This window comes from Lontra canadensis, unplaced genomic scaffold, assembly GCF_010015895.1.
Source record: "Lontra canadensis isolate GAN:19392208 unplaced genomic scaffold, GSC_riverotter_1.0 scaffold21, whole genome shotgun sequence".
Classification (NCBI taxonomy): Eukaryota; Metazoa; Chordata; class Mammalia; order Carnivora; family Mustelidae; genus Lontra; species Lontra canadensis.
Genome location: NW_022631015.1, coordinates 15,284,891 through 15,308,251, shown reverse-complemented (window position 1 = coordinate 15,308,251; position 23,361 = coordinate 15,284,891). Strand labels below are relative to the sequence as shown.

The 23,361-nt window shown below is 50.8% G+C and overlaps 1 protein-coding gene across 1 annotated transcript in view; it reads right to left on the bottom strand.

Moving 5' to 3' along the window:
- Window positions 1–23,361, bottom strand: part of GMPR (guanosine monophosphate reductase) — a 42,367-nt gene that overhangs the window by 865 nt on the left and 18,141 nt on the right. The window contains exons 5-8 of the mRNA XM_032861607.1: window positions 17,083–17,164; window positions 13,488–13,594; window positions 5,953–5,995; window positions 3,136–3,295 (exon numbers count right to left, since the gene is read on the bottom strand). Of these exons, the coding sequence (XP_032717498.1) occupies window positions 3,136–3,295; window positions 5,953–5,995; window positions 13,488–13,594; window positions 17,083–17,164 (392 nt within the window). The remainder of the gene's footprint in view (window positions 1–3,135; window positions 3,296–5,952; window positions 5,996–13,487; window positions 13,595–17,082; window positions 17,165–23,361) is intronic.

Here is a 23,361-nt window from a genome sequence, read left to right as displayed (position 1 = left end):
GAGACCAGCATCCCCCTGACCCAGAGCTCCAGATGCCGCAGGGGAAGAAGAGCCCGGGACCATCATCTCGAGCGACCCCTGCCACCGTCTCTTCTTGTCACCCCCCCTGATCAACAACAGAAGCCCGAGGCTTCGCCCTCCCACACGCCAGCTCTCCAAGCAGACCCCAAGTGTCCTCGAGGACGACCATCAGGAGGAGGAAGGTAGCAATACAGCCAGCCTCCCGCTCACAATGGTCTGACTTCACCACAGTGGGCGAGCGATACGCACTCGGTAGAAAGCAAACTTCGGATTTTGAACTTGGATCCTTTCCCAGGCTAGTGATGTGCAAACAATCCTAACTGGTGATGGGGGTCCCTGGTGGCTACAGTGACATCAGCCCGAGGACTGGGAGGGGGGGACAAGCACTCTGCACCTGTACAATGGGTCTGTTTTTCAGCAGAGACCTTCAACCCCTGATTATCAGACAGGCCCCGTGCTGGATGATCCTGCCCATGGCAGGCTACCGTCAGTGTTCTGAGCACAGTTAAGGTAACCCAGGCTAGCGAGGATGTTTAGTGGGTCCGGTATCTCAAGCTCATTTCAGTTTATCCTATTTTTACCTTAAGATGGGCTTATCGGGACACAGCCCCATGCTTAAGTCGAGCAAGAGCTGTAAAATGCACAACTCAAGCCCCCCCAGGTGGCAGGGACACGCGGTCCAGACTTGCCTTCGGAGGGGCGTTACCAGAAGGAAATGTCCAATCTACGCAAAACTCTAGCCCTCATCTGAGGCCCAGGCAATCTAGAAATTCTAACGGTTAACCAAATTCTGGAACTTTCTTTAGCTGGTCTCTTCAACTAGAAAAAAGATAGCATCTCTCAATCAGAAGCTCCTCGCCTAGAATTTCAAAATGGTACTGACTCTCGTGCCTTGGAATCTACACAGGCAAGACAGTCCTGAATTGGGATGAGATCACCCTCCCTAAACCACTGACTGCAGCCAGGGCTGGCCTCGGGGCTGGCTCGGAGCATCGAGCTCCCGATACCCGTCCCTGACCACACCCAAGACGGCTCACGTCCCTGCACTCCATGACCACAGACCAACACCTACACACTTGTGCCCGCAATGACCGCCATTTCACTTCTGAAAAAGATTTCCATGGCCTGCCTGGGGCTTACTGGAAGTCATCTAGATTCTCATCATTGCCTCTTTGCTGATGGGTGATGGCCCCTTTTGCAAGACATTTATTGCTGAGGTTCACATCCTCTCATCTGGTAAACGAAGGTACTTTGATCTGTCTCCCAGGGACAGTGTGAGGCATAAATGGTTAATGGCTGGGAAAGAACCAGCAAAGCATAAAGAGCTTTACCTTCATTAAATACCACCATCAAAGGAGGATGATTCTTGTGAGGAAACTGTGCGGAGGGGGCAGCAAACTGCCAGGGAAAGGGGAGGGAGCGAGGGAGGCAGAGTCACAGAGGGACAGAGACACAGAGAAAAACAGAGGCAGCCTGCAGGGCTCAGGCTGCCTCCAGACTGAGCTTCAAATTCCGTTAGCACCTGCCTCTCCTAAGATCTGAAACCACTTCCAGAATCTTCTATTTTCTGTTTTGTCTAAACCCTGCTGAAATGACAGAAGGGGATTTTTTTCTTTCGGTGCCTCGGCTGCTGCATGCAGCATAGCCTGGTCTGCCCTCTTCGATCTAGTTTCCTTAGAACCCAGAACAGATGTAGCTAGAGATACCGAGTGTCCTCCAGGCAAAGCATCTAGCGGTCACCCAACCATGAGGGCTCCACCTAACATGGCAGCGCAAAGCAGACACGGGCCCCGGGGTAGGGACAGTGGTTGCTGGTAAAGGGTGAAGCTTCTGGACCAGAGGTCCAGGGGGGCACTGAGGCAGGGACTGACCCCCTGCCCACCCTCATTACCCACGCCAGCTCCTCCATGGGGCACCACGTGGGAGAAAGAGCCTTCTGAGGCTGCACTGGAAGGAGAATCCTCTTGTTCTCACTTTGTGAAGTTTCCAGGATGCGGTTGAGACATAACTCCCTATTCCCCTTTCCCACCCTGCCTTCCCCACACTGTGGCATCTTGACGCATGTCCCCCCATAAGAGGAGAATGAGATCGGACATCAGTCCACCGGTCCCCCCACACTGAAGCACAGAACTCTGGGAGAGCACCCCACGCCTCCCGCCCACCCCTGTGGATCTTAGTGGGGTGCTGAGATTCACCTCCAGCAGGACTTGAACCTCGGACAACACCCCTGCCTCCCGTGTCCTCGAGATAAGCTTTTGGGTGTGGGATGAATGGTAGGGAATGCAGGGTGTCCACCAGGGAGGGCTGGAGCTCCCACCCCGGGGCCCAAGGCTTCCCAGAGAAAGGCAATCCGTCCCTCCCAGAGGACTCCCTTGTGAGAAAGTCCGCCTCGTGCAACCTGTCATCAAGCTAATGCTGAGGAGAGACAATGGCAGTCTCTAGGGAACAGGGCCATGGAGTGGATATGTGCTGTCCCGAGGTTCTTCAAACACACATGCAGACAATTAAGATGGAAGTGAAACAGAAAAGGCCGGGTTATATTTGGGGATCACAGATTTGTTTAAAAAAAAAAAAGCAGAAGCCATCATCCCTTCTGCGCTAACACAATTAAATGGCTAAAAATGCTGCCTGTGTCAACCGTCAGAGCCTGGAGGCAGGTGAGAGTCCTGCCATAGGGGAAACACGGCACCTTCCAGAAAGGCCTGACCTCCACGCAGTGGTGTGCACCACGCCTGTTTCAGACACAACGGGAAACTAAGGCTTCAACCCAATGCTTACAGCCTGACTTCGCTCCAGGCTAGAGATGGGCGGTGACCGGGCTCACTCAGAGCTCTCAGAAGGCTCTACCAGAAGGACGAGGCAAAAAGACCCTTGCCTGACCCCTTGGAAGTCTGGAGCGTCACCTCCCGGACTGGCCGAGCAGGAGTCCCACCTGCTCACACATACCCCCTTCGTCACATTTTTATCCCGTCCCCATACCCTGGTGCCTTCTGAGGGCCCCAAACACAGCAAATGCTAGTTGCATAAAAGCCGGGACTATTTAAAAAGCAGACCATGTGTTGCGACTCCTTCCGCAGCTCGCTGGCATCAGCGGCACCGATGTCCACGGCTCACCTGTATTCAGCGACGCCTCCCGCGTGCTTCTTCATGGCCGTGTCGGAGCTCATCCCGTAGAACAGCTTCAGCTTCTGCCCGTTCTTCTCGATCACCTCTCCAGCACACTCCGTGTGGCCGGAAAACATCCCTCCCAGCATGACAAAATCCGCGCCAGCGCCTAAACTCCAACAGTAGGGACAAAAAGCAGCTGCAGGGCAAAGAGCTCAGGGGAAATCAGCCCCAGGAGGATCGACGTGCAACTCCCAATCCCCCCCGCTCCTCGCTCCCAGCCATCACCAGGAGAAAAGCTTGACCTCTCCCTTTCTGGAAAAAGTGAAGAAGGCCTGTGTGGGGGGAGATGGACACTCAGAGGAAGAGACACAGTTGAAGGCTAAGGCGGTGGACAGTCCTTAACGGTCTTTAATGGTCCTTAATGGTAACCAATGACGGACCATGACCACCTTCCATACACAGCTTGTCTGAGTCTCATCATCAGAGCGGCAGTAAGAACTGGGCAGAACTGGGGCACCTGGGAGGCTCAGTCATTAAGCATCTGCCTTCAGCTCAGGTCATGATCCCAGGGTTCTGGGATCGAGCCCCGCATCAGGTTCCCTGCTCAGTGAGAAGCCTGCTTCTCCCTCTCCCACTCCCCCTGCTTGTGTTCCTGCTCTTGCTGTCTGTCAAATAAATAAAATCTTAAAAAAAAAAAATTAGGCAGCATTTTCTACAGCATGTTCCCCGATTTCATCCCCAATAGTCACCCCACCAGTGCCCTCATCAGGCATCTGGTCTACCTGAGCCTGTCAGCACCCTCACACTCTGCTTCTGTAGGTCATGGAAGATCTCACAACAGACTGAACCCCTACATGGGAGACTGAGTGTTAAGAAGAGAAACCTACTTTCTCTCCTGCAGTCTGCATCTGAATGACTTCAGTGTATTTCTACTTTTTGATTCGACCTAAGGAAGCACCAAGAGGTTTTGAGTGTTGCTTGTGTGTTTAAGAAGCCTGAAGTCATTAAGCTAAAACCCAATGTTAAATATTGGAAGCCACGTAACTTGTGCAGAAGTGATACACAGCAAACACTGGGCGGGGGCAGCGAAGGGGGTTGGCTAGAGCATAATTAGGGCAGGGTACCTAGGCTGGACTTTCTGGTTTTCAAAAATTGGAATTGTAATAAAAATTTTTTAGATGCGCTATTTCAATTTTCAGTAACAAATGGGAGTGGAGGATCTTACGTTGAGACTTACTTGGGGGAACAAAGGGAGGTTTGCCCCCCACCCCACCTGCCCTGCCATGACTTCGACGGGGCAGAGGAAAACCAGGCCAGCCAGGCCTTGCAATGACCACGACTCCAGCAGCAGATGTCAACAGCACGAACCCAGAGCATAGACCCACCCCAACCACCCTCTGAAGTGGCTTCCGATTATTTCTGCTTCTGAACATTCTCACGTCCCTCCCTCACCAACATTTTCCCTGACGCAGTCCCTCTCCCTCCCTCCACCGAGCCTCAGACCAGGCCAGGCCACGTTCCCTGGAAGAAGAGCGAAGGAAAAGATGTTACAGCAGATTCCAAAGACCAGGGACCGTTACCTACGAGGCACCTTCTTCACCAATCGGTCCCTTGAAAAGTGTGCCTGCTCCTAGTCTATGCAGGGAGCCCAAGTGTCTGTGGCTAGTGATCCAGATAAAGGGGGCACACAAGTGGAGCAGGGGTCCTGACTCCCCCTGCTTGGCCACCAGCTGTGGGACCCTTTGTCACACTCACCTCTCAGGACCTCAGGCTCAACTATAAAGTAGGCGCCTGGGATAACAAAGAGGACCCGTGTGTTCCCTTCCATAACCAAGACGCACGATCAGAAGGGGATTACATCAGAAGGCTGCCCGTTTTCATGACGTTCCCCAGGGTTGGTACAGAACCCTACTGCTAAGAACCCTGTCCCTGTCTCCTTGTCACCATCAGTGTTTTATTAGAAGAAAAAGAGAGAGAGAGAGAGAGAGAGGGAGGGAGGGAAATGGAGGAAGGCAGGAATCAAAGCCTAAACCTAAGACAGTTCATGGGAAGGTCTCCAAAGCAGTGGTCAGAAAACTTAGAAGGTGCCAAATGCAGGTAAGGGGAAGGACCCCTGGCACTCCGTAGGAACACTTCAGACAGAAAGTTCACCTCCAGAGGAAAAAAGGGTAAAAAAGGGGGGGAGGAGTCAACAGTGAACTTGGCCCTGGCCTCGGAAAAGGGGGTGGGGCCGCACGGGCTGTTTTTCTGTCACCCCTGGGCACGCACAGTCTGCACGCAGTATGCCAAGGTCAAGTGGCAAGTGCAGGGCACAACACGTGGAAAACTAGGGCTTTCCCAAGAAAAGGCCAGCCCCCCACCCCCCGCCCCTGCCCTTCCCCAAAGCCCCAGCTGCATCACAGTTGGACGCTGCTGCCCCCTGGTGGGACTTGGGCTCCTCGGCCGGACGGGGAGAAACCTCTGGGGGACACTAGTCCTTCCCTAAAGGTTGCCCCAACTTAGAACCCGGAAACCCTCCCTGAAGTCGCTGTGCTTCAGACCTGGTGCTGGCCTCCTCCGGGGGCTCCCTGTACCGTCTAAGCCATGACTTCACCCACTCCTGACTGCAGGCTGTCTACCCCCTTGTACCCCCTGGGCACCACGCCTGCTCCGCAGAGCCAAATGAACGTCAGGATTCTGGCCCATCGGGGCTGGAATCCAGGGACGGGAAACTCCGGACTGGCCCAGAATTTCCCAGCACGTCCCGCCTCTTCATTCAGGTTCCCTCCGGAGGCCAGCACACAGGGGCAGGGAACTCCCGCCCCTCCCTCCCTGTCCTCTTACCAAAGGCTTTGGCGACATCTCCTGGACATGTGCAGCCTCCGTCCTTCAAAGAGGGAAAAGCAAGGAAAGGGTGTCAGCGGGGGCACCCTTGGCCAGGCTGTGCCCCTCCCCTGGGGCGATTAGGTCATCAGGAGGGGCTCTCCGGAAGCACCCTCAGCCAAGGGCAAGCCCCCAGCCAAAAAGCGACCCTCAGAGTCCACTCCAGTCCCGGCATTCCTCAGTCATTGTGTCTGGACTTAAGTTTGCTCCAGTCGATATTGCACCTTCATCCCCCAACCTCTTGGGGTTTCCTCCCTGGGTCTGCCCCACCCACCACCTGTCCACCTGTCTGCATCCCAGCCCCCCCCCCCCCCCCCCCCCCCGCCCGCCCCGGAAGCCAGGGGAAGTGAGAGGCAGGCGGAGATGCTCTGAGACCTCGTTCCAGGCCAGCCCCTTACACAACATGCCTGACCAGGGCCATCCGAATTCACTCTCATCCCACAGTTCCCCTTTCCCTCCCTGCCCAGCGTGACATGAAGTTTAGGTAGTAAGAGCTGAATTACTTTATGAGCTGGGAAAGGACACTGAGTTCCTTTAACCTTCCCGCCACCCCACACAGCCCCTATCCACCTTCACGTAATGGGCCCAGTTAGCTTAAAACCAAACGTACATTCCTAATCCCCACTCTACCCACTGAGAGCACACGCCTGGGGCTGCTTTAATGCCCAGCAGGGCGGTCACCTTGGGCTGCCCAGCTCAGCTCCGTTCAGCCATGGGGGTGGGGGGGTTGGGGAAACACCAGCAGCACAGTGTGGGGCTTCCAGAATGCAGAGCCTGCCAGGCACCCTTACCAACACAAGCTGCTACCCACTCTTCCCAATGTAGTCTGTGTGACGTCCAAGGAGAAGGCCAGCGAGGGTGGCCCAGAGTTGCCACCAGACCCCACAGAGAGAGAGGCAAAGAAGCAAAGGCCCAGGGTTGGGGGAGGGGCGGGGAGGCAGGGTCCATGTTGAGGGCTGGCATGATCACAGATCACTGAGCTCAGAGCAGGTCTAGGAGGAGCACCAAGGTCTCAGAGGCAAGCACCTGTCCCTGGAAGGTCGGACCCACCTGCCTTGGGAAGGACACCGGCTGCCTGGGCTACCGGGCATCACAAATGGCAGGAAGGGGTGTGCGCCCCCAGAGCCGGAGGGCATCCAGCCAACCGGGATGACCACCATACGAACAGCACCTCCCATGGAGAATGGGGGTCTCTGTGACTCATTTCCCTTTTTTATCTGCTTTTGAGACCTGTCACTCCATGAGCTATAACTCAATTTCTACCTCCTTAACTTCTTTGCAGTTGGGATCCAAAGGTAGATGTGAAAGCTTGAGCTCTTTGTTTTTTTTATGAATATTTATTGCCTGTAACTATTTCCTCCATCACGTCTATTATGGGCACACCCCAGAAATATTGCAGGTTTGGTTCCAGACCACAAGCAATAAAGCGAGTATCCCAACAAAGTGGGTCAAATGAATTTTGTGGTTCCCCAGCGCAGACAGAAATTATGTGTACACTCCTCTGTGCAACAGCTTTACTGTCTAAAAAAAAGGTACACAGCTTAATTAAAAAATACTTTATTGCTAAGAAATACCAACCATCCCCTGAACTTTGGCTGAACCGTCATCAACTATCACAGATCGCTGTAACAGAATGCAAGGATGAAAAAGTGGAAATTTGGTGAGCATTACCCAAAATGCAGCCCACAGACACCAAGTAGGCAAATACTGTTGGGAAACAGTGCCAAGAGGCTCGTCCTAATGTGGGGCTGCCATAGATCTTTCATTAAAAAAAAAAAAACAAAAAGCAAAAAAACACGGGATCTTTGAGGTGTGATAAAGCCTACAGTCACATGTTGTCTCTCTGACCCCTGGAGGGCCACGGGTGCTAGGGAGTGGTCATTTCCTGCCTGTGTGCTGTGGGCCAAGCTCTGGCATATCTACGTCCTCTTCCAAAGCTACAAGCCTCCTCCATGCCCTTCACTGGCCCTGCCAGCTTTTTTGAATACTTTATCTCTTTACCAAAACCAGTTTTATACTCAATAGGCTTTCAAACATATGACCTGAGAAGATTAAACAAACTCACACTCCCATTACATGAGGACGTTTTTGGACTTGAAACCACACACACACACACACACACACACACACACACACACAAACACACTCCCATGCTTGCAAGTTGTGACTGCCACAGCGGTTTATGTGGGACCCGGAAAATTCCACATTCTTGTGGTTAGGGAGGAGGCCACTGGGATCCTTGAAAAGGAGCTCTTCTCCTCCCAGAATGGGCCAAGACGACCTCGATTAAGAAGGCTCCGTGACGTGCCACCGAGAGGAAGTCCGACTTACAGCAGCATCTTCTGCTCACTGTACTTGGAAATGCATTTATAAAAGGCAGACCAACCACACCAGACTGCGCATTTAACCCCGTGCAACCCGATGTTGTGATGTTTTAGGGCAAAGGAGTCTGCTCCCTACTCCTGTTCACGGGTGATTTCCAGAAGCTGTTCAAAGCGTCCTTTTCATGCTGTCAGGAGGCAAGGGCAGGAGGGGCAGATCTCTGCTATCTAAGACACACATTTACTTTTGCACAGAAACATCACAGGCACCGGAACGTTTTCAAAAACAATGTGCAAATATTCAAAGAGCTGCCTGTTTTGTTTTTCAAGAGTGTTCCCATTGTATTTCAGGAGAAAAAGCATCACAGAACTCTGTCTGTGAACTGTCGGCATACCTTTTCTTCTTAAGAATACTTGCCCTGCTCTAAAACCAAGGGTGGGGAAAGCAAATATGGGGACGGGCAGTGGGAATTCAAATCAAGCACCTACTATGTGCCGGGGCTGTTACAATTTCATTTTTCCATTCAAACACCAGAAGCACCTGAAGTTGATATTTCTGTAGACGGGCGGGGGGGGGGGGACTGAGGGGAGCTCAGAAAGATTGAGTGACTTGCCCAAGGCCACACAGCAACAATGTAAGAATATGATAGAACTCTGGTTAGGTATACATTACAAAAACATCTAGAAACAAACATAAATAAATAAAATTTTAAAAAACATAAAACTTGTCTAGAAGCATACTTATTAGAACATTAGCCATGGTTCTCTTAAGAGGCTAACAGTTCCAGGAACCTTTATATTTATCTGTTTTTTCTAACTTTTTCTAGGCTAAACCTATCCTGTTGGGTAATTTTTCACCCTCAAATATTTTTTAACTTTAAGCATAACTTTAAGTCTTGCTAAAGAACGGTCTCACTGCTTCTGAAATGCTATATTAAATCATTAAAATTATCAGAAATTTGTTGATCTGCCTTTACTTTTCTGCAGAGGGTCAGTGGACCAGTACAAGCACTGATGACCGTGTGCAGAAAAGGAAAAGTTTGGGGATGACTTTGAATCATCTGGATCCTTCATGATACAGGGCCTCCTGAGCCTTGATAAGCACTCTTTATAAAATGCATTGATTAAAATGCTGGAGCTTGAGGCAAGAAGAGACCACAGTGATCCCTATCTACTCCCAGAAGTTCTTTCTAGGTCTTATAAAGCAGCACAAAGGCCAAAGAGTGCTTGGTTATCAGTGGATCGCGAACTCACTGGAGGTTCGAATCCCTCCCCTTCTAACCATGCATCGGGGACTGACCGTCCTCTCCCCGCTGGAACACATGCGTGGGGGCCCTGTGGGGAAGGACAGAGGAAGTGTTTATCTCCCAGAGCGCTGGGGTGGAAGAATGAGCAGACGGGGTCGGGTCCTGTACGACCCTGCATTCTCTATGCCTTTAGCAATCCTTTCTTTTTCATTCTCTTTGTTACCTCCTCATTTTCCAAATGGAGGGAAGCAGTCAAAGGAAGATAAACAGGCCTCAGTCTGAATGCTGCCAGTAGGGATGCTGGACAAGTTCCTTAAGATCCTGAAGCTTTGGAGCCCACCTGGTTGCAAAGGCTAATTTATGTATCAGCTGGAGTGGGCCACAGAGTGCTTAGAAACCTCGTCAAACATTAGTCTGGGTGTTTCTGGGAGGGTTCTCTTCTTTTTCTTTTCTTTCTCTTCTCTCTTCTCTCTCTCTCTTTCTTTTTTCTTTTGATGAGATTAACATTTGAATTGGTAGACTGAGTAAAACAGATTGTCCTCCTGGCGTGGGTGGGCCCCATCTAATCAGTTGAAGGCATGACAAGAACAACAGGGCTGACCCTCCTCGAGTGAATCTTTTTTGACTGACTGCCTCTGAATGAACATGGGCTTTTTCCTGCCTTTTAACGTCAACTGAAACATGAGCTCTTCCCGGCTCTCAGGCCCTCAGACTCACACTGGAACTACACCATCAGCTCTCCTAGGTCTCCAGCTTGGCAACTCACCCTGCACATCTTGGGACTTCTCAGCTCCCATAATCACGTGAACCAATTCCTTATAATAAATACCTCCTCCACCTCCTCTCTTGCCACACACACACACACACACACACACACAGACACACATGCCCCCTGCCTAATACACCTGTCAAGTGAAACTAACTGCTAGTTTGTCAGGTTGTTCCAAGAACCAGAAATTCAAAGTGCCTTATGCCTGGAAGGTAGTAGATGCTCAGTAAACACTAGTCATTGCTTCTTCTAAGTCTGTTTCCATCTTGAAAATTCTCTTTTGGGTGATGTCCCTAGCAGATGACAAGACAAAACTAACTAGTCACACCTCAATCTTCACCTACATAGGGGGTGTCCTGAATCTACAGCTCTCTGCCTCTCAGAACCCCATGGGGGCCACAATAAATAGAAACCCGATTCAAGTCCAGCCCCTTGAGCATCAGCACCTGCTAACAGCCCCCTGCTGTGACTTCCTTTTACTGAATTTCAATAGCGTGGATGTGCTAATTCAGCAACCAAAGTGTGACAGGAGACAGCTGGACGGCAACTGGGCAGAGTAGCAGGATCCAAAATGTGTGGTGGGTTCCCAGTGGCTTTAGGGATGACTGGCAAGTGGGAGAAATCTGCTTGTGAGACACAGGGGCGGTTGCAGAAACGGCCACTCTGAATGCCAAGGCACTCAGCTGGCCAGGAGGGAGGAGCTCAGGTCAAGGGTGCCGATTCCACGTGTGCCTGTGAACTTCATCTGGTCTTCCAGCTACACACGCAATGTGTGCCCCCATCTGGGAAATCTCTCACCGTTACTGAGAACCTGGGAGCTCCCCGACTGCAGGCCTGGGCGGTCACTGTCCCTGTTGGACAAACTCAGAGGAGCCGTTCCCCAGGCAGGTGAGACCCGGCTCTGAACATGGGCCCCACGACAGGAACCAGCACTTCTCAAACTCAGGAGCACATCACGACTACCTGGAGGGCTGGTTAAAACACATTCCTGGGCCTCCCCTTCAGCGCCACTGGTTCGGTAAGCCCGAGAATTTCTAACAAGTTCTCAGCTGATACTGATGCTGTTGGGTCTGGGCACTACACTGAAACAACCACTAAAAGAAGCTTATCAAAGAGAACCCAAGTTGACTCTCAGTCACTGGTGGTGCAAGCAGAGCCTCCCTTTCCCCCCGAAGCCCTCCCCAAATAGGGTCCTATCAACAAGCAGGTGTGAAACTTCTAGAAGGACACAAGTAGGGGAACTCAGAATATGTTCCCAGGAGAGCCCTTCATTTCACAGCTCCCTGACATGGAAATGGTATATAAGACACAGGGTCCGAATTTTGTGGAAGACTCTTGACAGTGAAAACGGTCACGTGATAGAAATGTAGGACTAATTACATAGGACGCTTTTGGGGCCAACCTCATAAGAGTCATCTTTGCTTAGACAGGGTCCAGGAATATCTTTTTGAGAAAGCTTTCCTGGTGATTCTCAGGCAGCCAGCCCAGAAGAAGGCCCCAGGGAATCCCTGGGACCCCTGGCGTCCTGGAGACCGTGCAGTGAGTTGGATCACAGCACTCAGCCTTTTGCACACAATAAATGAGTGTTCCCTCGGGCCCTGAGTGTTCCCTCGGGCCCAAAGCTCAGCAAAGAGGTGAGGTGCGCAGGGTCTCAGAACGGTCAGCGACCAACAAACCTTCCTTGTCTAGCACATAGTAGATGCTCAATAAAAACGTGCTGAAGGACCAGATGGATGGGTGGAAAGCCTGGATGAAGAATGAGGAGGAGCCCAGGGAATCCGCCCTGGACTGCGAGGTCAGGACAGGACAACAGCCGCCACAGCCCTCAAATGCTAAACTGGGGCTCAAAATGGGGGAAGGTGTACGTATTTAAAGAGTAACATCGTATCCTCAAAGCAAGTCCAGAAATCACAGGTCAACTTGTTGCAGGGCTGGGGTGAAATCAACAAGACATCATTCTGCAGGGATATGTAATCTGATGCATTTGTAAATTTTTTTTTAAATCACCTATCAATTACTTAATGTGGGAGCCTGGCTCAGCAACTGGACACGGAAAAGTTCTGAGGATTTAATTTAATACAGTCGAGTCAACACTGTTATGGGACCACTACAATTATACTACGAATTCAGAATTTGTTAAAAAAAAAAAATATATATATATATATATATATATAAATTATATCATGTTAAAAAAGAAAAACACATTAAGTGGAAGCCATGGTTCTGAGTCTGCCCAATTTTACCCCACATGTTCTGTCCTATTCTGAGCATTTTAGCTGGAAGGGGAGAGCCAGGATTATCTCTTCGACGGTCTGAATGGTTGCCACATCAGCAAAGGAGGATCCAAATTATGGCTACGCTGAGGACAGATACTAACTTGGCACTAACTCATTCAATCTTTAATGTTTAGTGGCTGCATCCCAGGCTGCTGTCCTGCCAGGAGCTTCTTGGAAGTGCTGCTAGATCATGGTCTCACCCCTTCCCATAGACTCCTCAACCTACAGCAACCTCCTTCTGCCCCCAATATGCCACTGGATCCACTCTCACTCTGGTAAGGAACCTGTGGCCCCTAATCCAACATGACTGGCATCCTTACCAAAAGGAGAAATGTGGACACACGCGCACATATGCACAGGGAGGACGCCACATGAAGAGGGAGCTACGGTGCCACCAGCCATGGGCGCTGGAGGTTTGCAACACAGCCTTCCCCGCAGCCCTCCAGACCCCGCTGACACCTCAAGCTCAGACTTCCAGCTTCCACACCTGCGAGACAGGGACTGCCTCTTCCTTGGTCCACCCAGGCTGGGGTGCTTTGTAGCAAACAAGCATGTGGCATCTTCTCCAAGCTCCCCACAAATCCCCCAACATGCCACCCAATGCCGTGAGTCGTTATTGGCTCCAGTGTCTTCGTCCCTCAGTGCAGAGTAAGTAGGGAGGAGGGCCTGGGACTGGGCTGGGACCAGGTGCCTGCTGGGACACACGAGGTGTGTGGGACCTCGTGCTGGGACCAAGGTGCCCAGCTCATGGCCAAGCCCACAGGATGCCAACGAGACAAAGGGCAGCCAGGAAACAGGCTTCCTCGGGGGCCCAGGAACAGGGGCCTCCCCCCAAGTCCCGAGATGTTCTCACACCCATCCCCCTGCCCCGCGGGAGACTTACGGAGATGATGTGTCCCTTCAGGCCGTGGGCAGAGTCGGCACACTCGATCACGGCGCTGAGCTGGGGGTAGCCCACTCCCGTCTTGGTGCGGGTGGTGCACACGGAACCTGGAGGGCAGGAGAGGTGGAGCCCAAAGAGAGATGGTCAAGAATGAGCAGAACGCGATACAAAGCGAGACTGTGTCACTGGCACACAGCCCAGCCCCGATTTACTGGGGGAGGGCGACACACGATGACAACACTTTCCTTCTGTCGGGGAGGGGTGAGTGGTGAGAGCCACACCATCAAGCCACCTGATCTCTGGTCCTCATCACTGTCAACTGCTGATGCCCGGGACACTGTCACTGTCACTCACTGTGACATCAGCCCCGACCTCTGCCTGCTTATATCCCGTCCCTCTCCATGTCCCTCACCATTCAGCACCACCATGCTAGACTTCAAGGGACCCCCCCAGAGCTCCTCCCACAGCCTCTTTACCTTCAACTTTTGTCAAATTTCTAACTTCTCTGAGCCTCTCGGCCTTGCCTACAAAACAGAATTGGAAACACTGACGCAGAGGGTTGTGATCTGCACTAACCCCATGCCCACACCCCTCCCACCCAGCTCCGTCCTCGGTGGGCCCCAGCCTCCTGGTCCTCGTGACTGCCTGTCCTGTCCAGGGTCCCCGTCTAGTCTGGGATGCGGGACCAGCTTCTGTTTCAGGACCAGCCATCCAGATGCCCACAACTGTCCTTGACCTCTGGCTTTCCCACGGTCAACCCCAGTCCTGGTGTGTGGACCCGTTGCAGGGTATGGTCCCAACTAGGTCCAGGCTGAGTCACGCTCAGAGCACCACCATCTCCAGCACCTGTCCCCTGGTTCAAGTCTGGACCCTCCCCTCAAATGAGCACCCCTCCCACCCCCCAAGATCACCCAGACCAAAATCCTGAATGTCCACCTGCTATCCCCCTTGGCCGCCACCTCGCTCTCCCTCCTGCTCCCTACACTCCAGCCACTGGGACGGTCCAGTTCCTCGGGCACAGGGAGTTTCTCCCCCTCCCTGGGGATTCTCTGTACATGCTGTACCTTCTGTCAACCACTCCCTGTGAACCAAGCCCCTGGTCCTGCCAATGCTTCTCATCTTTCAGGCTTTATCTTAAATGTCACCACCTCGGGAGAGTTGTTCCACACAGTGCTCACTTCAAACAGAGGCATTTAAATAATTCTTTGTGTAAGAGCGCAGGGAATGTGTTTTCTCCGCTGGACGGTAAGCTCCCCAGATCATCATTGTTGTAGACCCAGCGCTGAGAACAGAGCCTCGTACATGAGAAGGGGGCTATAAATAGTCACTAAAAGAATGTGTGAACTTAAGAATAGATGAGTCACCCACATGCCTGTGGCTCCCCTGTTTCTCAGCTCCGTCAATGGGGCTTGAACTCCAGAGCCATCAGGCCCAGGGACAAGGCCGCTGGAAGCCCCACCTCCTGTCTTGGTTCCCTATCTCCACTGATGCCTTCACAGCCCCCCCCCCCCCCCCCCCCCCCCCCGATCTCTCTCCAGGGCTTTGGGGACAGGACCAGGCAAAGAACCATGTCCAGAATTCCAGGCCTGGATTCAGCAAGAAAACCAGAAGGATGGAGAAGCCCCCTTTCCTCCCACCCGTGCAGCTACAGGACAGAATACATTTCTTCATGTTCATCCTTACGTGTGTTGCTCACAATCCTGGAGCCAGCAGAGCTCCTCTCCCCACCAAGGCACCCTCTGCCCCACGTACCAGACCTGCATTGTGCAAGGCAGAATTCATTTCCTAATCTCTCCTTCCTAATTGGCTTTTTTCCCCTCCCACTCCATAGCCAGAGCCTCGCAGGAAGGCAGGGGGTCTCTACCCCAGGGGCCCGGAGCTCTGCCCCAGGGAGAGACCTCTACAGAGGTCAGGCTAGTCACCTTTCTTGGAAAGAGTCAAGGAAGGACTTCCAAACAAGGCATGGGAACGGTCTTGATTAATGCTCAGGTCGAAAGGAGAAACTGGATGCGTGTCTTCTCCCAGTTACAGAGGCAGGACGCCCATTCTTAATGCTGTCATTCACAGAATACTCAGTATTTTTACTCTAAAGAATTCATGAAACTTAAATGTCATCTCCAATCAGTTTGAAGAAGGGGCTCTAACAAAGCTTCTTACCCTCTTTGGTCATATCTGTTCTAGTAAGACAGCCCTGCCGGGGCTGGGGGAAAGGGAGTGGGGCACACAGTGACCACGGAAGGACCCTCAGTCTTCCGGAGAACCAGAGAGTATACACAGAGGGAGTGCAGGAAGGAAACAAGTCCAGCTGCACGCTTGGAATTACCTCGAGTACATCAGGAACAGCTCTTCGAGAGCCGAGAAGACGACCTACATGCCTTAACATCCCGCCCCCAGCGCAGTGGCAGCTGGCTGACATTCTGTACGTATCTCTGATGAACCAGGTGACCGGTGAGAGTCCTGCTTTTGGAAGAAAGAGTCTTCCTGGTCTGTTAGTAGCCTGTTCTTTTACTAGCTCAGTCTGTTACAGCCCGTCCTAAGCCTGGAGCTCCTCGGTGGGCCTTTTCCTTGCTTTGACTTTTCAAAAATGACCAACACTCAGTAAGAACCGGGGCTGTCTTTCCTCTTGCTTGGACTACGTCGTTGGTTGGCCCAAGTAGCAGTATCTAAAGCCCAATCTTGAGGGTTTTCCTGGATATTAAACACTCCAGTCCTCTGGGGAGCCTACAAGCCTCTTCTTCCCTAATCCTTGCTTCATACACATCCTGTTCCCGCAAGGCCGATGGCTGTGCCAAGTCAACAACACAACGATGTCTCCTGCCTCCCGCCGCGCATTCCCACACTCTTCTCATATGGCTTGACGGTTTGCTTCCTTTTTTGGTAGTGTTTTTTGGGTGGGCGGTATTTTAAAAATCTTTGCTATTTTTTTATTCCCAACTGAAAATGTATAGCTTCTTTCCTCCTCTCCAATGTTAGTGTTTGTTTAGGAAGTGATGTGCAAGGGAGAATTTGGAAACAGGCACGCTCATGCTCATGGCTCGCCAAAGGGAAAGGAGGCCGCCACCTGGCCCAGGAGAGAAAGGAGCTGTCCAGTAAAGGACAGAAAGACTCTGCCTTGCTCCCCCGACTCAAGACGCCATTGGGTGGTCCTAGGAGAGAATGCCCAAGAGGATATGGGCAAACAGAGCTGGATACGTATTAGGCGAAGAGAGGGGGTGGTAACGACAGAGTCATCCATGTCCATTGACGGTCCCCACGATTCTTCACGCCCTGGCCTTCCTCTTCAAGGTTCATGAGATCATTGATGAAATCTGCATTCTCTTCTTTCACATTAGTGCTCTGAAAACCAGGACCTCCCATTCTACCCACATCCCAGCTCCTTTAAGCCCTCCCTGGGGGCATCAGGAAGCAACCCAAAAAGAGCTGCTTTTGGAAGCTCAACTTCCAAAAGTGGTGTGATACTTCCAAAAGAAAAGGGCTTTATGCTTGTGGCTGGGTCCCCCGTGGGCTCCCTTCTGACCACATCACCAGTTTCCCCAAGCCCCACACCCCAGTGCCTGCCACACAGCCCCCTGCGGGACTTCCCAGCAAGCCTTACCTGGTCCAACGCCGACTTTGATTATGTCTGCTCCAGAAAGAATAAGCTCTTCGACCATCTCCCCTGTTACCACGTTCCCTGCCTGAGACAGAAAGAACACAGCCCACGATCACAGACTATTCCTGGTGATACAAAGATGAGTGAATGAACAACTCCACACCTGGCCACACAGTCAGACGCATCCTGAAGCCACCAGGTGCCCTGGGGGCCAAGAGAGGGAGGTCAGCAGCACAATGGACTGAATCCCTGATTCTAGAGTAAATCTTAAGTTGGTGGGTCAGGACAGTCCCCTGGTGTCCTCCTCTAATGAACAGGAACACAGAATCTGACACCTGAGACCACACTGGGCTGAGGTGATGGCAAGAGAAGGTACGCCAAGTGTGTAATTTTTAGAACTACAGGAGACTGGAGGCCATCTAGGGCAGAGCATTTGAACATGTCTGTGGTGGGCAAAGCAAAATCCTACAGAGAACCCAAATATATAAAAAAAAGCAACAAAACACTCTCTCAGATGATTATCACCTTTACTGTGGGGCATAATATGTTTCAGAGATGATACCATCCTTGAAGAACACTTATGGAACTCCAGGACCTCTGGAATACGAAACCTGGCGATCATCTCACTGATGGGAAATGCCTGGGCGTCCCCCCCACAAGGGTTGGTGGTTCCCACTCGGACAAGAAAGGGCAGGTGAGCCTTTACGGACCAACACCACTGCATCCCGCTCCAATTTCGGAACTCGAGGCTGTGGCCCTAAGAAGAAACCAGGAGGCCAGGACATGGCAGAAGCTCAAAACCTTAAGGATGTCTCTGGTTTGGAGACTCTACAAGTTCTTTCCCTGCAAGAGCAGGTGAGCATGAAAACAGCCCTCTCTATTACAACTCACGGCCCTGCGGATTCTTTGGCTGGTCCATAGGCTCCTTGGCGAGATGCCTAACTGAACATTCACGACAGCACAGTCTTATTTCGGGAAATGCATGCCTACTCACGCTACCATGATTTTTTTTTTTTTTTTTGCGTTGAAGTGCCAGTGTCTTTTTCTTTTCACTGAATTCATTCCTGGGTTGGCGGGGTGGGGGGGGGGTATTTTTCTTTTTTAACCTACACAAACTTGGTATATTTTTAACTCAGTATAAAAGTATCTTAGAAAGACAGAAGAGGAAGGCTCAAAGCTGCTTTAATCCAACAGCCATCTGACCACTGAAAATGCTAGACAGTCCAGAAAAAGGACCGGGACATTGAGAATACCGTGTATAACGAGGGGCACATTACACGTCAGTAGGCAGCAGAACAAGGTTTCAACAGACGGTGCTAGGGAAAGGGAGCTTCTGGAAGTAAGATCATAGATTCTCATTCATACTTGTCCCCAAAACAAGCTTCAGATGGATGCAAGAGTTAACTCGAAAGTTATGCCCTTCCAGATTTAGAATACTTCGAAGACGTAACTCTAATAACCATAAAGATGGAAAAAAGATCTATAGGTACACACACACACACACACACACACACGCACACTCATATAATCAACAAAACTAAGCGGCAAGTAACGTGGCATAGAAAAATCCCTGCGATTATGACAGTGTGTTCCTAACATTATTAAAGCTCCCCCAAATCTGCAAAAGAAACGCTAATGCCTCAGAAAGTGACTGCCAAAGGACATGAACAAACTAAAAAAAGTAAATAAAAGTGGCCAATGAACACGGGGAAAGCATTCACCATCACTAATCATTGTAATTATTTTTTTAAAAAGATTTTATTTATTTATTTGACAGAGAGAGAGAGATAGCACGAGAGAACAGCAGAGGAAGGAGGAGACGGAGAAGTGGACTCCCCTCTGAGCAAGAAGCCTGCCCTGGGACTCGATCCCAGGACCCCGAGATCATGACCTGAGCCAAAGGCAGATGCTTAACCGACTGAGCCACCCAGGTGCCCCGTTAATCATCACATTCAAAGTCAGATACTAGTGAGGTAGTACTCGTCACTCAAATTATCAAGGACAATCATGACTAAATACTGAAGAGGAAACAGACACTGTCTTTCTCTGCTGGTGCAAGGTCTCCTTTAGCACAGGTTTCCCTGGGAAGCATTTTGTCCACACAGAGCAAATGCAAAGAATACATGTATCCTTTGATCTAGTGAGTGTACTTCCAGGATCCTCTCTGGAGGGAACACTCACAGCTGAGGCCAATAATTTAAACACGAAAATCCATGTTATTTCTAACAGTGCAGAACTGTACATGTATTACCCAAAATGGGAATGGTTCAACAACCTGATGTTTCTCAGCTATGTGACGTTTTTAAGATGGGTCTGATGGTGAGGGAAAACATTTAGCCACTTTCGGTATCATGTTAGGGGGAAGAGAAGGAAACAGTAAAATCTCAGTTTTGCTAAAAACAACAATAACGAGAAAACCCCACAAGTATACATGTACATGAAAACGTACCCCAAAATGCTAACAAGTTATGTACAAACGGAAGAATTACCCAACTTTTAATTTTTTTCTGCAAAATTCTCTGGATTCTAGAGTAGGAACAGCATTACTTTTTTTTTTTTTCTTTAAAGATTTATTTATTTGAGAGAGATAGAGAGAGAGCAGGGCGCCTGGGTGGCTCAGTGGGTTAAAGCCTCTGCCTTTGGCTCAGGTCATGATCCCAGGGTCCTGGGATCGAGCCCCACATCAGGCTCTCTGCTCAGCGGGAAGCCTGCTTCCTCCTCTCTCTGACGGCCTCTCTGCCTACTTGTGATCTCTGTCAAATAAATAAATAAAACTTTAAAAAAAAAAAGAAGAAAGAAAGAGAGATCACAATCGGGAGGAGCAGAGGGAGAGAAAGAATCCTAAACAGACTTCAAGCTGAACACACAGTCCGACGCAGGGCTTGATCCCAGGACCCTGAGATCACAGCCTGAGCAGAAACCAAAAGTCAGACACTTAACCGACTGAGCCACCCAAGCGCCCCAGGAACTGCATTAATTTTATAACGAAGTCTGGTGGTTTTGAGTTTTGAGTTTTGTTTTATTTTAGCACAAGGACCAACATCAACTTTGTAGCCAAGGAGTTAAGAGGAACCTGAGAAACAAGACTCCAAGCTCTCAAGTCTCCCTCACAGCTGGTCTTACTAAAAAATAAAACTTTTTTTTTTAATTTTAAAAATAAAAACATAATTATAAAATGAAAATACACACATACATAAACTCAGAAGAAGTTACTTTCAGCTCCCTCCATAGTTTCGCTTTCAGTGTGGATATTTTCTACCCCTGATCTGGTGCTGTCAACAAATCATTTGATTTTCTAAAGGGCCTACTTTACACAAAATAAATTCAAGCCAGTTCATGACGGATGTACCAGGTCCAACCACACAGACGCAAAGTAAATTTATTTTTTTTAGAAATCGTCTGTATTTATTCGAGAGAGAGGGAGCATAAACGGGGAAGATGCAGGTGCAGAGGGAGACGCAGACTCCCCGCTGAGCAAGAAGCCAGATGCGGGGCTCGATCCCAGGACTCCGGGATCGTGACCTGAGCTGAAGGCACACGCTTAACCAACTGAGCCACCCGGGCGCCCTCAAAGTAAGTTTAAAGCATAACTCTTTCTGGTAACCCCGGAGGCTTGCACGGGTGTCCCCATTCCCCCTCGACCACCCGTGGAGCTCCTTAACCAGTGGCTGGAAGGCGATCGGTCACTGCAGAAAAGCTGTTGGACAGGAAAACCCAGAGTGAGCAGGAAGCACCTCTGGCACGAGGACAACTCAAAAAGAATGCGGAAGACAGAGGCAGGAAGGCTGACCTGCCACATGCAGGAGTAAAAAGCCATCTCATCAAAGTGGAAACCAAGAAAGGCAAACACTAAGGGAGAAAGGGAAAGGCAAAATCAGACGTGAGAAGGACGATAGGACGTGATCAGGCCCCAGCTTGGCCTCAGGCCCCACCCAGGAAACAGCGCATGGGGTGATTCGGGGCTGATTCAGCGGGAATGTAGGAGGGATGCCGGCACATGTGGCTGGCCTGGGTGATAAGCAGGATCCAGCCTATCTGGGCCCAATGCAGCTTCCTGGCTGGTGCAGATAGCACGGCCGGAACGTGGCCACAAATGCAGCACACGCTCGTTTCCCAGGCGTCTGTGACCAACTGCAAATTCTGGACCCTCCCGGGGAGCAGGGGGTACCGAGACAGGCAGGAATGTGGAGCCCCCTCCAGGGCCCGCACTCCCATGCTCTGCTGGCAACCACCACCAGTTCAAGGTCAAGGAGAGGCATGGGGGCCCAGGGAAAAGAAAAAAAAAGAAAAAAAAAAAAAAAACCAAGAAGAAAGGAAGAGGAAAAAAAGAAAAAAAGAAAAAAAAAAGGCAACAGGTTTAAAGAGGTTCCCCTGGGCCAAAACCAAAACCAAGACCGTTTTGCCCCAATGTTGCCAGCTTTCCTTTAGACCCAGACATCTAAGACAAGATGGTTCAAAAAGCCCCGGGGTCCATAGGCAGACCCTTACATCCAGGCAATGAAGGAAGAACTAAGAGGATCCAATTCTCCTGCTAGAAAGTAGGACGAACCACACCCACTTGGTGTTGTCAAGATAGGGTTTACATAGAAAGTTCTATTCAGTTCCTAGTACAAAGCCCAGCTCTCAGTTTGGTGCTCAATAAAATGTTAGTCCCTCCACTTAAGAATGCTTTCTATATATTGTTTGTTTGTTTGTTTGTTTGTTTTGCTCACTTCTTTTTTCTTAAACTTAATTGTGGTCAAATATCCATGACATAAAATGCATCGTTTTTAGTGATTTTTTTAAGTGGACAATTCAGGGGCACGGTCATGCAGCCGTCACGACCATCCATCCCCACCACTTTTCATCATCCCAAACTGAAATTCAGGACCTATACATCAGTATCTTCTCTACCCATTTTTTCCCGGCTCTTCCGAGGACCCGTGCCAAGAAAAATCCTTTCTCTAGAATGATGGGAGACAAGGGCCAGCAGACAGCAGCAGGACAGATCTGGCCTGGGGGCCACAGTGTGCCAACTCCTGATGTCAGGTGGACGCACTGAGGATGCCTGGGTGGCTCAGTCGGTTAAGCCTCTACCTTTGGCTCGGGTCATGATCTCAGGGTCCTGGGATCGAGCCCTGCATCAGGCTCCCTGCTCAGCGGAGAGCCTGGTTCTCCCTCTCCCCCTGCTGCTCCCCCCTGCTTGTACTCTCTCTCTCTGTCAAATAAATAAATAAAATCCTAAAAAAAAAAAAAAGTGGTGGTGTGCTAATGCTAGTACCTTCTCCTAAGCACACGGAACTGTCCCGATGCCACCCATGGAAGCAGGAAGTAGCAGAAGCTATCAAGGCGATAACCATCTTTTATGGCACATTAAACTCCGTTTACTACGGGACTCTCAGAGACCCACATACCACCTGGATATGAGGCCCTTCACGGCTTCTAGCACAGTTCCAGCTCACACCAGTGCCAGGAGGGTAAAGCCAGGAAACCCAGGCAACTCAGGGGCGCTGTCTGCCATAACCACGTCCTGTCCCTCAGTGAGGCACGTTCCACGCTCCACGAGGGAGGTCGCCCATGCCTGACAGCCTGCAGGGAATTCTAAAGAACGTCTGCCTCCCTGGGAAGAGGGCTGGAGCAGGTTGTGTCCCCCTGTGGCCCTGAAACTTGCCTGATCATGAGTGCTGGAGAAGGAACGCCAGCAGGAGACTGAGTCACTGGCCATGTGCGGAAATGCTGAGGCCGTGTCCACGGCTACCTGGGAATCAGTCAACCGTGGCCAACGTGGCCTACCCCAGCGGCGTGGAGCTAGGCCTCTAGTCTGCCCTCAACAGATGTCACAGACCTACCTCTTCACGACCAAGTGAGGAAAAGCCACCAGTGCAAAGCTGCTTGTCAGACGCTACACAGGGACACCTGTGTCCCAGCAGCTGGCTGCTGTGTAGTGTAATAGAAGATCACGGGCCGTGGGGGCAGGCAACCTGGCTCTGAACCCCAGGACCACCTCTTAGTGGCTGTGTGAGCCTCAGAAAGTTCCTCGAGCTAAAACGGAGTTTCACGTCAGTAAAAGCAGGCACTGTTACCCATGCTCAAAGACTAGACATCATCAGAAGTATCCCACCCACCCCAATAGGGCCTTTTTCTACAGCACCTGGAACACATCTGTTTCCTTCCTCTCTGGAAGCCACCAGACAAATGGCTCTGGGACTTACTACACTGTCGGAGCAGCCAGCACCTTCTACGGGACCCTCATCTGTCAAAGTTTTCTAAAAATCCCTGCTTTTCTCCTCCTTCCATGTGGCA